Source organism: Sturnira hondurensis, unplaced genomic scaffold (assembly GCF_014824575.4).
Source record: "Sturnira hondurensis isolate 20B ecotype Veracruz unplaced genomic scaffold, ASM1482457v3 Scaffold0014745, whole genome shotgun sequence".
Taxonomy (NCBI): Eukaryota; Metazoa; Chordata; class Mammalia; order Chiroptera; family Phyllostomidae; genus Sturnira; species Sturnira hondurensis.
In genome coordinates, this window is record NW_028087376.1 from 3,698,567 (window position 1) to 3,710,631 (window position 12,065).

Here is a 12,065-nt window from a genome sequence, read left to right on the forward strand (position 1 = left end):
AGTGTCAGTGACCGCAGCCGCTCCAGGTGGCAGGTACCCTTACCGAGATGGGACAGCGGCAGAGACAGGCACTGCTGCAACATGTTTGAGAGAGAGAACTGACAACTGCAGTGTAAAATGGACAACGGAGTTCAATGTGAGTGTGGCACTTTTGTTTAAAGCTATTTAAAATACATTTTCAGAAATTAGTGTGACTAAAATGCTTTGAACCATTTCACATTTATTTTCTGTGTAAAGCATCAATACTGTCCCATAAATACCGAGAATATCCCATCAGTACTCAAATGTTTGTATGAGGATGGACTTACAAAGCTTCAGCCTCCACCTAGAAAGACAGTGATAAAGTTTTATAAATGCATGAAAGATCTTGTGCATATAACTTCGTAAAGCCCCAAAATATTAGTACTAAATGCACCCCTTGTAGTAAAAAGTACATTTTAAGAACAAAGAAATCTCTACTTCACAGAGCCAGCTCTCAGGACTAGGAATTTCCCTTAGTGTATTTTACCCCTATCTTTTTTTCCCCTTTGGTACTTACTAACAGTGAAAACCCTCAGGAAGTCTTCATGCTTCATTTATAAGTACGAGAGAAGTGGTCTACTCTGTGGGGCTGGAAAGAGGACTCCTGATTAGAAGGAAAAAGCTGGTGGTAAATAGAAAGACACTTGGGGGCAAATTCTGGGGGAGAGAAGAAAGAAAGGAAACAGGTTCCGGGCAGGGCAGCCTTCCTGTTAAACGCGGGGGAATCGAATGTACGAGGTTCCCTCCAGCTCTTTACAAAATGCCACTACAGTGACAATGAAGGGATAAAAATGACAAAGGAGAGGAGGGCAAATGGGAGTGACAAATTTGGAACCTGGAAGATAGACGCATGGTGCTGACTCAGCAGATTCAAGAAAGCAGAAACCCAGAGGCAGGCCAATTCTTACCACAAAACCCTGGAAAGGCTGAGAAATGAGAGGTCTCAGGTACTGCTGAAGGTAGGGGGTCAAGTGGAACTGAGAACAGGTTGCATGTCTGAACATAAGCAACTAGATCCCTGATTCCCTCTCTCTGTCAGGACCAGACATTTGCCACCCATCCTGCCTTCTACAACCCTAGTGACATGAACTAGAGAGAATCTGAACTCAGAGGCACCAGGCACATCTGCGAGTCTACTGGAAAAGGGAATTAAGAGAAACTTTACACACTGCATGCTGAGGCCCTTTCCAGTCCCCTTCCCTCAACTGGCTCTGAGAGGTCTAAGGCTGATTAGCCTAAAGCAGGAGTTTGGAGGGTGCCCCTCTCTGGAAACTGACTGCCCAAGAGAAAAGTCATACACACCAATTGACAAGCTCCATGCATACACAGCTGATTAGCATTTATTTGTTTTGTTTTGTTTTTTTTACATTTTTCAATATATTTTATTGATAAAGTTCTTTGGCTTCTACATTTCCTTTACTATTCTTACCCTTCTCCTGTCTATTTTCTACCTACAATTTATGCTGCTTATTCTCTATACCTTCTCCCCCCTTCTCTTCCTTCCACTCCCCTGTTGCTAACCCTCCACGTGATCTACATTTCTGTGTCTCTGCTCCTGATCTAGCTGTCCACTTAGTTTGCTTTTGTTTTAGGTGTGGTTGTTGATAACTGAGTTTGCTGTCCTTTCACTGTTCATATTTTTCATCTTCTTTTTCTTATATAAGTCCCTTTAGCATTTCATATAATAAGGGCTTGGTGATGATGAACTCCTTGAACTTGACCTTATCTGAGAAGCACTTTATCTGCCCTTCCATTCTAAATGAAAGCTTGGCTGGATAAAGCAATCCTGGATGTAGGTCCTTGCCTTTCATGAATTGGAATACTTCTTTCCAGCCCCTTCTTGCCTGTCAGGTCTCTTTTGAGAAATCCGCTGACAGTCTGATGGGTACTCCTTTGTAGGTGACTGTCCCCTTATCTCTTGCTGCTTCTAGGATTCTCTCCTTCATTTTCATCTTGGCTAATGTAATGATGATGTGCCTTGGTGTGTTCTTTCTTGGGTCCAACTTCTTTGGCACTCTCTGAGCTTCCTGGATTTCCTGGAAGTCTATGTCCTTTGCCAGACTGGGGAAGTTCTCCTTTATTATTTGTTCAAATACGTTTTCCACTCGTGGCTGTTTCTTTTCCCTTTCTGGTACCCCTATAATTTGGATGTTGGAATGTTTAAAGATGTCCTGGAGGTTCCTAAGCCTCTCCTTATATTTTTGAATTCTTGTTTCTTCATTCTTTTCTGATTGGATGTTTCTTTCTTCCTTCTGGTCTACACTGTTGATTTGAGACCCAGCTTCCTTCCTGTTACTGTTGGTTCCCTGTACATTTTCCTTTATTTCACTTAGTGAAGCCTTCATTTTTTCATCTAATTTGTGACCAAATTCAACCAATTCTGTGAGCATCCTGATCACCAGTGCTTTGAACTGTGCATCTGATAGGTTGGCTACTTCTTCATTGCTTGGTTATATTTTTTCTGAAGCTTTGATCTGTTCTTTCATTTGGGCCATATTTCTTTGTCTTGATGCACCTGTTACGTATTGAAGGGCAGAGCCTTGGGTGTTCACTGGGGTGGGGCAACCCACGTTGCTGCGTTGTGACACTGTCTGTGGGGCAGGGGTCTGAGAGGGAGCAATGGCGATTGCTCCGCTCTGTGCTGGATTTCAGTCACTTCCCAGCTTCCCACCAGCAAACTGGGCCCTTCTGAAGCTGATTCTTAAATTTTTACTGTCTCTTAAATATGAAAGAACAGCCAGATGTTTAAACCTTTAACATTGAAAACTGGAGATCAAAATACAGGATCCAGCAGAAGTAACGTCTGTTTGGGTGTGGCTGTAGTATAATATGGGTGTAATAACTAATAGTTTTAATCTGGACATTTCACTTAAAATGTCATATGGTATCCTTGAGTGTGATACTGTTATGTTACAGAATTACATACTTACGATTTTGTAATAAAGAAGGTGCATTATTTGTGCCGGACCCTATGTATTAAATAAATAAATAAAAAGTTCAGAGGAATTAAGAGAAAGTGAAGGAGCTGATAAAAACAAAATGAACCTGTAGTATCCTCAGAGAGTTGAAAGGATACTGATTCCATAAAACAACAGAAGAATATGAAAAAAATATGAGCACAAACACAATTTTTGGAAATTAAAATATAAAAATGAACATTTCAAATGGTTTAGAAATTGAAGTGATCTCTAAGAAATCAGAAGGAAAAGATGGAACGGCAAAAACAAGAAAATCAGAGGATTAGTCCAGGTGTTCCTACCTCAAAATTCTAGGAATATCAGAAAAAGAGAAAATCGAGGAGAAATTTACAAAGAAATGCAAAGAAAATGTCTCAAAACCTAAGGACACGGTTCCAGATTAAAGGATTCACCACGGGTCACTCAGGTCCTTTCATAACCCTGGGGACCAAGAGACAATTCTAACCACCTAGGAGTGGGAACATCGTCATACTGATTAACAGCAGTGCAAGAAGTTCAAGGCAATGGACTACACTTTTAAAAGTTCTGTGGAGCCCTGGCTGGTGTAGCTCAGTGGATTGAGTGCGGGCCTGTGAACCACACTATCGCGGTTCGATTCCCAGTCAGGGCACATGCCTTGGATGCAGGCCAGTTCCCAGCACGAGACTCACGAGAGGCAACCATACATTGATATATCTCTCCTTCCCTTCCCCTCTAAAAATAAATAAATAAAATCTTTTAAAAAAGTGATATGTATTTAAAAAAAAAGTTCTGTGGAAAACAATGGTATTCAGTCAAACAATCAAATGTGATAAAAAATTTTTGGATGTGCAAGTTTTCAAATAATTCTCTTGCACCCTTCTAGAAAGTTATTGTAGGATATGTTCCAGCAAAATGAGAAAATAAACCAAGAGGGGAAGACATGGGATCTAGGAGAAAAGGAATTCAGCAGATGAGAAGTAAAATTAATCCCTAGTGTGACAGTCAGGATACGTGCTCTAGAACAAGCCTAGAGAATAACCAATCCTGGCTGTGCCAAAAGGTTGGAGGGCACTGGGGAGGGTGACTCTTAAGAAAAGGACAAAATGATAGGTTATGTGATACTTTTGACCAGAACGAGATTTTTGTTTCTAGAAAGAGTTTGATTCATCTCCAATGATGAAATGCATGCAAAACCAACCAAACAAAAAGTAATTATAAACTAGGGGAAACAGTTATGAAAGATAGGAAACTGAATTGTAATATATGGCTCAGCTTTGGAAAATATCACAATAATGGCCATGGCTGGTGTGGCTCAATGGACTGAGCACTGGCCTGTGAACCAAAGGGTCACCAGTTTGATTCCCAGTCAGGGCCCATGCCTGGGTTGCCGGGCCAGGTCCCCAGTAGGGGGCACTGGAGAGGCAACCGCACATTTATGTTCCTCTCTCTTTCCCTTTTACCCTTCCCCTCTCTAAAAAGAAATAAAATCTTTTTAAAAATCGCAATAATGAAAATAAACAAACTATATTGCTATATTGTAAAAATGAGGAAAGAGAAAAGGTGCATTTTAGGGATATGTATGGGTGTAGGAAAGTTCAATCCTCATCATTATTAAAAATACATACTACCTAAAATGGAAGATTCTTGAAATAGCTAATAAGCATATTGATTTTAAATTCCAAAAGAACCAGTTAGAAAAGCTTTCTGGTATAGCAGCTTCTGGGACATAAGAATGAGGTGGGAAATGAGGACTGCCAGTTTTTGCCTTGAACTATTTGACTTTTAAAATTATATTACGTGCAATCACTTTAATTAAAATAATGTCTTCTAATGGTACAAGAAATTGGGACTTCTGAGATACCCAGGTCAGAGGCAGGAGAGAAGAGGTCTTCGTACCCACACTGTTGGACTCCAAAATCAGGGTCACTACACAGAACAGGTTCACATTAGCATTGAAGGCCACAAATTCCACGAAGAGGCTTTTGGTGCGATGGTCTAGCCAGTGGCTCTGTTCAAGGTGCTGTAGAATTCTGCAAAGACAGGGACAGGGCTGCTGCTCTCCATTCAACCCCGCAAAGGAGGAAACACCCCAGCGTTGCCAACGTTACGCATTCCAAGTGGGGATCTCCGTTTCCCAGGCTAGTTTACCTGGGCAGTATTTTATAATTACTGATGCCCAAACTTTTGCTAGCGATAACATGAATATCAATTTAGAGGGCTACAAAAATAGTTTTCATAACAGTAGTCACACCAGGGTTAAACGTTCAAGAATATATTTGGCATTTACGGTCTGAGGTAGCATTTTATATACATGTTAACTACTTGTGTTTGAAGTGTTAAAGGCTATGCTTTACTAATAGTTACTCAGTTTTGAGAGTTGTAAGGGGTGAAATGTCATTTGGTTGGCATTGTTCCTTATTAGTTTCTTGGTATACATTTAAATGAAGAGATAATTATTTTAATTTAGACTTTTTCATACTCATAGAGACTCAGGATTCATATACAAAATCACACTATAAGTATGGAAATTTATTTTTGACATTTGAATTATTTTGGATTAATCATGGTTCTCAGTGAAGGACAGTGTTTTTTTCTTGTGATTGGAGAGTACAGTTTGCCCGAGCTGGAGTTACCCAAGTTCTCCTGAGCTAGGAGTGAAATTGATACATTTTTCAGATGAGATAAGAAATGAGATTTGGCAAATTGGCAAACTAAAATATACCTGTAGCTCGAAGCTGAACAAAATTTTTAAAACTTAAATTTCCTTAAAAGTCTAAAATGAGCCCTGGCTGGTTTAGCTCAGTGGATTGGGTGTGGGCTGTGGACCAAAGGTTTGCTGGTTTGATTCCCAGTCAGGGCACATGCCTGGGTTGTGAGCCAGGTCCCCAGTGGGGCCCATGTGAGAGGCAACCACAGATTGATATTTCTCTCCTTGTCTTTCTCCCTCCCTTCCTCTCTCTCTAAATAAAAACTTTAAAAAAAAAGGCTAAAGTGAAAAGTGCCCACAAGTCATTATAGTAGTTGTCAAAACTACTTAAGTGGGTACTTAATTCCTTGTCTTAAGAATGGACAGAAGCAGACATCGTGGCCCCCTTGTTCAGGCCTCAGGCCCGCTCACCTGACTGCAGCAGTGGAATTTCTTCCAAGTCTGGCAACGTAGCCTCCGCCTGAGTAAGTGGCAAACTCCCCTTGGATGGGGTAGCCACCCAGTGTCTCCTGATTCTGATAATGCCAACTGCTGTCTGAGTCCGTGGTGTTTGTTTCAGGGGGCCTCCAGTTCACCCCATAGTTCTCTGTATCCTCCAGATCTGGGTGAGATGGCTTCACTTGTTCTTGGGCAGACACTCTGGATGGAAAGACTGGGGCACCAGGAATGCGAGTCTGGCGAAGCAGAACATTGCCCACGAGAAAGGAGTTCCCATCAGTAACAAATCCTAATGAGAGTACAAGAAGCCACTGTAAAAACTGTCTCATTAAATTAGTAGGAAAAAATGCAGTTTCACCATTATTTTTTCTTTATTTAAAAATATTTTATTAATATATTTTTAGAGAGAGGGGAAGGGAAGGAGAGAGAGGGAGAGAAACATCAATGTGTGGTTGCCTCTCATGAGCCCCCTACTGAGGACCTGGTCCGCAACCCAAGCATGTGCCCTGACTGGGAATCAAACCAGCAACCCTTTGGTTCACAGGCCAGCACTCAATCCACTGAGCCACACCAGCCAGGGCAGGAAAGAAATTTTTTTTAGCATTTCTCCAACACTACCTACAGCAAAGCATACCAAATCCTCTTGATAGTGAGATTCTTTGAAGATACAGACCATATTATATCCATCTTTTTATCATTAGCTTTTAGGACAGTTCTCAGCATACTAGCTGTTCAATACATATTTGTGGAACTGAACTGGATAACCACACAAGGAAAGTTACAGACACGTAACAGACTTGGGAAAGATCGCTCATGAGGAAATACGTCAAATCTCATCTGGTGTGGAGATCTTTCTGGTTACACTGCTTTCCAGGTTCTGTGCTCGCCAACAACCTTATCAGCTACATGTGGTTCCCCCCTTCACAAGGAGGCAGCCAGTCCCAGGGATCACTCCCACTGCTTTTCATGCTGTAAGTGAATAAATCCTCATTTCTATTTACCAGCCCCTTGTGAGACTCACCAGTTGGAATCAGCACCCATGGGCCTGATCATCCTTGACTGAAGAGACATAAACTTGAACCTGCTTAGCTGGGATCTGGGGAGTGGAATTCTTGGGGTGCCTACCAGGGTACAGCCACGTTGAAAAAGCCAGCTGACCTTTCATTGGTGTTCTAGCATGTCATGGTAGGGGTGTTTGGAAAACTAATTGTTCCCCACATGTGCATGGCGGGGCCCAGGACTGTGGCCTTACCTCTGTAATCCCCGTACAGGTTAGGAAGGAGTGTGTGAGTGGCCCAGGGGTAGAAATGCTTCAGAAGTTTGATCTCTGAGAAACGGTGAGAAAAGCTCTTCCGGAGAGCTTGATGGAGGTAAAATCTACTGGCATTCTGTGTGGAGTTGACTGCAGTCATCAGCAGGACAAGGAAGAGGATTTGTACTATTGTAAAGCAGAAAAAAGCATAAGCCAAAACATTTGGCTGTATATCTATATATTTCTTCCCAGAATTGTTCTGGCACTAGTTAGCAATTTTACTTAAGATGCATAAACTCCCCCACAGAATTTTTGTATTTTAGTTCTCAGAACGAAAGCCCCATGCCAAACCTCTCCCCCCTCCTCCCTTTCCATGCCCCTCGCTATCCACGCTCACAAGAAGGGAAGGCACGGTAAAGACAAATTATGTTCTTGGGGTCAGGGAACCCAATAATGCCAATGCTAGCTGTGCCGAGCAGTCACTGTGCACTTACAGGATAGCCATTTTTCAAAGCATATTCATTTTTGCTCCACTCTGAAGTATGTGGATCATGTTTTTTTATTACATTCTGCAGATAGAGAAAGTGACTTACTCAAGCACACAGTTAGATCTCAAGACTCCAGGAGTCTTCCATTTATCATATCACCTTGTTCACTGGAATTCTGATTTTTCAAGATGAATGTATTATGCTATTCCCCTTCCATGTTTTCCATTTCATACTCACTACCCCTCGTCCTTGCTGGGCACTGCGCGGCAGTAACTGCATGCCACCACCGCCTCTCCTTACCTGAGATATCTCCTGTCAGCTTGAAGAGCTCTTTCTCCTTCAAGGTTCTTCCTGGGCGCTTAACTGGGCTGTTCAGAGCCGGGGCTACATAGATGGGGTTCCTCTTGTCTCTTGAACCCGGTAATGATGAAGAACATTTTGCTGTAAAAATTCAAATACAGGCCAAAAATGTTATATTTCATTAAGCAGTTATCCATCAACATTTGTTGAGTATCTACTATGAGTACCTCCTATTAAGTGTTGAAGAAATAAAGAAAAAAAAGCTAAGCAGATATACTCAAACTATCATGAAGGACTTGCTTAAAAACATGCCAATCCATCAGGAACTGATACTTTTATAAAGTACAATAAAAATGAATTAGTAGACAAATGAATGAGAACAGAGGCCTCTAAAACAATGGGCCTATAACATTAGAGTCAGGCCTAAAGTAAAGTCTGTTCAATTGCTATAAAAGTGTCTAAATTGCCTTCTCTCTGTTTCTGTACTTATTGTGGACTAGAAAGTTTCAGTCAGTGAACACACATTGGGAACACGACCTACAGGTGTTTCTCAGACTTTAATGCGTATAGGAATCACCTGTCAATTTTGGTGCGCGTAGACTTGAGGGTGAAGCCTGAGATTCTGTATGTCTGACAATTCCAGGACATGCTGATATTATTGAATCATACAAATCAAATCATGATTTGATATTACAAAGCATAACATTTGCCACCACAGAACTAATCCCATTTTACATTCTATTTGAAGCACACTAGGGCCAGCCCTAGTTACCACCACTGGCTGAGGCAATCAGGGTGACTAAATGCAGGATTTCACTTCCTGTTTCACACACCAGTGGGATCACTTCCACTCCCCATTGCACTAATCTATATTCAAAACCTTATAGGCTCATTAAATTCCTGCTACTCCAATACTGAATTCAACCTCTGCCTACTTTCTGATCTAATAGTTTTCTATGACTTGCAGCATGCATAGTAGCATTTACAGTGAAAATGCCTCTCTACGGCCTGCATTTATGACCACCGAAAGCACACCGAGAAGTCCCGTTGCTGGCCCTTTGCTTCTGCAGCTGCACCACCCACACGAGCTGTGGTACGCTATGGATCACAATAATGCTAACCCTCCTAACAAACGGCAGAGCACACTCCTTCCCAATACTCCCCTTCCGAGACAACTATAACCAGTTGTCTTCTGTGTCAGACAGGCTGCAGTTGCCCGCCGCATACTCCATCAGCCACGGAGCCCTAGTAACTGCAGCCCTCCTTATTCTAACCCATGAAGCGATATTGGAGCCACCGCCCCGCTGATCGCACACAGCCTCATCTCCCCACTCAGTACTACTCTACCTGGCAAACTGAAATTATGAATGAATGCACAGCCAGACTCTTTCTTCCACTGAGAGCAGCATGGTAACTCCTAGCAAGTCTTACTAATCTATCTTTCCCCACGGCAACACTTTATTTGTGAGTTCTTCATAGTTATGTTGACATTCTCATGGTCTAATGTATTTGTCTCTTACACTGGAGCCAACAGTGGTATCGCCACCCTACTACACTCCCCGTAAATACTAATTATGATCCAACAAGGGAAACTTCACACTGACAACATCAAGCCAGGCTCTGCAGGAGTGAACGCCCTCCTAACTGCACACCCACTGTCTCTCCTGCTCCTACCCACTGACCCTAAAATCACTTGGGGAACTTTGTACTGTAAATATAGCTTAATGAAAACATCAGATTTTAAATTTAATCATAGAAACTAAAAATTATTGTTTTTTAAAAGTACACAAGAGCTGCTAATTCATACCTCCATGTATACATCAGCACGGCCTTTTCAAACTTTTGAAGGCTAGGAATTATCCATTGGTCTTAGGAACCAAAAACTAGTGCAGTTCCAAATACAAGTAATAGTTTCTATTTGCTTCAATACTAATTTCTCTACTTGTACTAATCCTACCAATCATAGCAACCATTTCTAATACCTACCAAAGCAAGATGTATTCTCACTTATGTAAAAACTACAATTTTACTAGCTCAGTCCCAGTGAAAATGATCTACTTGGGCTAAGAAATAATCATCACAAATTAATACTGAATAACTATTCAAACTCTAAAAATAACACTCAGCTTCAAGCTAGACTATTCTCAATACTATTCATACCAGTAGCATTATTCATCATATGCCCAATTGCAAAATTCTGAACATGATATATACACTCAGATCCTATTATTAACCATTTAAAAAATTACATCTTTATAGTTCTCATTATAATCTTAGTCACCAGTAACAATCTTTTTCAACTAGTGACTGATAAGAAGGACCGGGAATGATGCCGTTCCTATAACCGGACGATGGCGCGGTCGAACAGACGCAACACTGCTGCTCTCTAAGCAACTGGGTATCATTTCATCGTAGGCATCAGACTTACTATGTCAATGGCATGATTCTTGTTTAACTGTGACTCATGAGATCTGCAATAGATCTTTTTACTCAAATGAAAACAACACTAATTTCCCACTGGCTGGGCGCCTCCTAGCTGCCGCCAGAAAATGTGCCCAATTCGGACGTCACCCATAACTGCCTTTCATGACAGCAGAGCTGACACCCGCCTCAGCCCTGCTCCATCCACTCAAGTACAATAGTCCTGGCAGGAATCTTCCTGCTAATCTGATTTTATCCATTAAAAAAACAAGCTTATGGGGGCAGGTGGGGGGAGGGAGGAATAGAACAACAACTGTAATGGTATAATCAATAAAATATATTTTAAAAAAACATTATGCCTGGGAGCCATTACCACATTATTCATGGCAATCTGCGCTCTTACTCAAAAGGATATTTAAAAAACTGTCACCTTTTCTACCTCCAGCCAATTAAGCCTAATAGTGACCACCAGCATTAACCATACCTAGCATTTCTCCACGTCTGCACCATTCTTCAAAACCATACTATTCTTATGTTCTGTGTCTATTATTCAAAGCCTAAGTGATGAACAAGGTATCAAAAAATAGGTGGCTTATTCAAACATAACCCTTCGCTATGACTGCACTCATTATTGGCAGTCAACCACTCATGGGAATGATTCCTCACAGGATTCCTTCCAGGGACAGTTCCAGACCATGTCACGCACCAAGGCCAGAGCCCTGCTAATTACTCTCGTTGCCACACCCCTAACGGCTGTCATTAGTACTTGAATCATCTTTGTACTCCTAGGAGAACCACACTTTCCTATTCTAATCCTAATAAAAATAACCCTTCCCTAACAAATTCTATTAAACATCTTCTTTTTAAATATATTTTATTGATTATACCATTACAGTTGTTCTATTCCCCCCTTCATTCCCCTCCACCCTGCACTCCCCCTCCCTTCTCCCCCTTTAGTTTATAACCACGTGTCTCAAGTTCTTTAGATTCTATATTTCCCCTACTATTCTTGCCCTCCCCCTATCTATTTTTTACCTACCATCTATGCTACTTATTTTCTGTACCTTCTCCCCCCTTCTCCTCCTCCCACTCCCCTGTTTCTAACCCTCCATGTGTTCTTCATTTCTATGGTTCCACTCCTGATCTAGCTGTCCTCTTAGTTTGCTTTTGTTTTAGGTGGGGTTGTGAGTAACTGAGTTTGCTGTCCTTTCACTGTTCATATTTTTTATCTTCTTTTTCTTAGATAAGTCCCTTTAGCTTTTCATATAATAAGGGCTTGGTGATGAACTCCTTGAATTTGATCTTATCTGAGAAGCACTTTATCTGTCCTTCCATTCTAAATGAAAGCTTGGCTGGATAGAGCAGTCTTGGATGTAGGTCTTTGGATTTTGTGACTTGGAATACTCCTTTCCAGCCCCTTCTTGCCTGGAAGGTCTCTTTTGAGAAATCCACTGACGGTCTGATGGGTACTCCTTTGTAGGTGACTGTCCCCTTATCTC

General features: G+C 41.5%; 1 protein-coding gene across 1 annotated transcript in view; it reads right to left on the reverse strand.

Moving 5' to 3' along the window:
• Positions 1-12,065, reverse strand: part of PKD1L3 (polycystin 1 like 3, transient receptor potential channel interacting) — a 67,718-nt gene that overhangs the window by 11,774 nt on the left and 43,879 nt on the right. Inside the window, 4 exon segments of the mRNA XM_037063752.1 lie at positions 7,067-7,148; positions 7,151-7,331; positions 7,333-7,543; positions 8,146-8,286. Of these exon segments, the coding sequence (XP_036919647.1) occupies positions 7,067-7,148; positions 7,151-7,331; positions 7,333-7,543; positions 8,146-8,286 (615 nt within the window).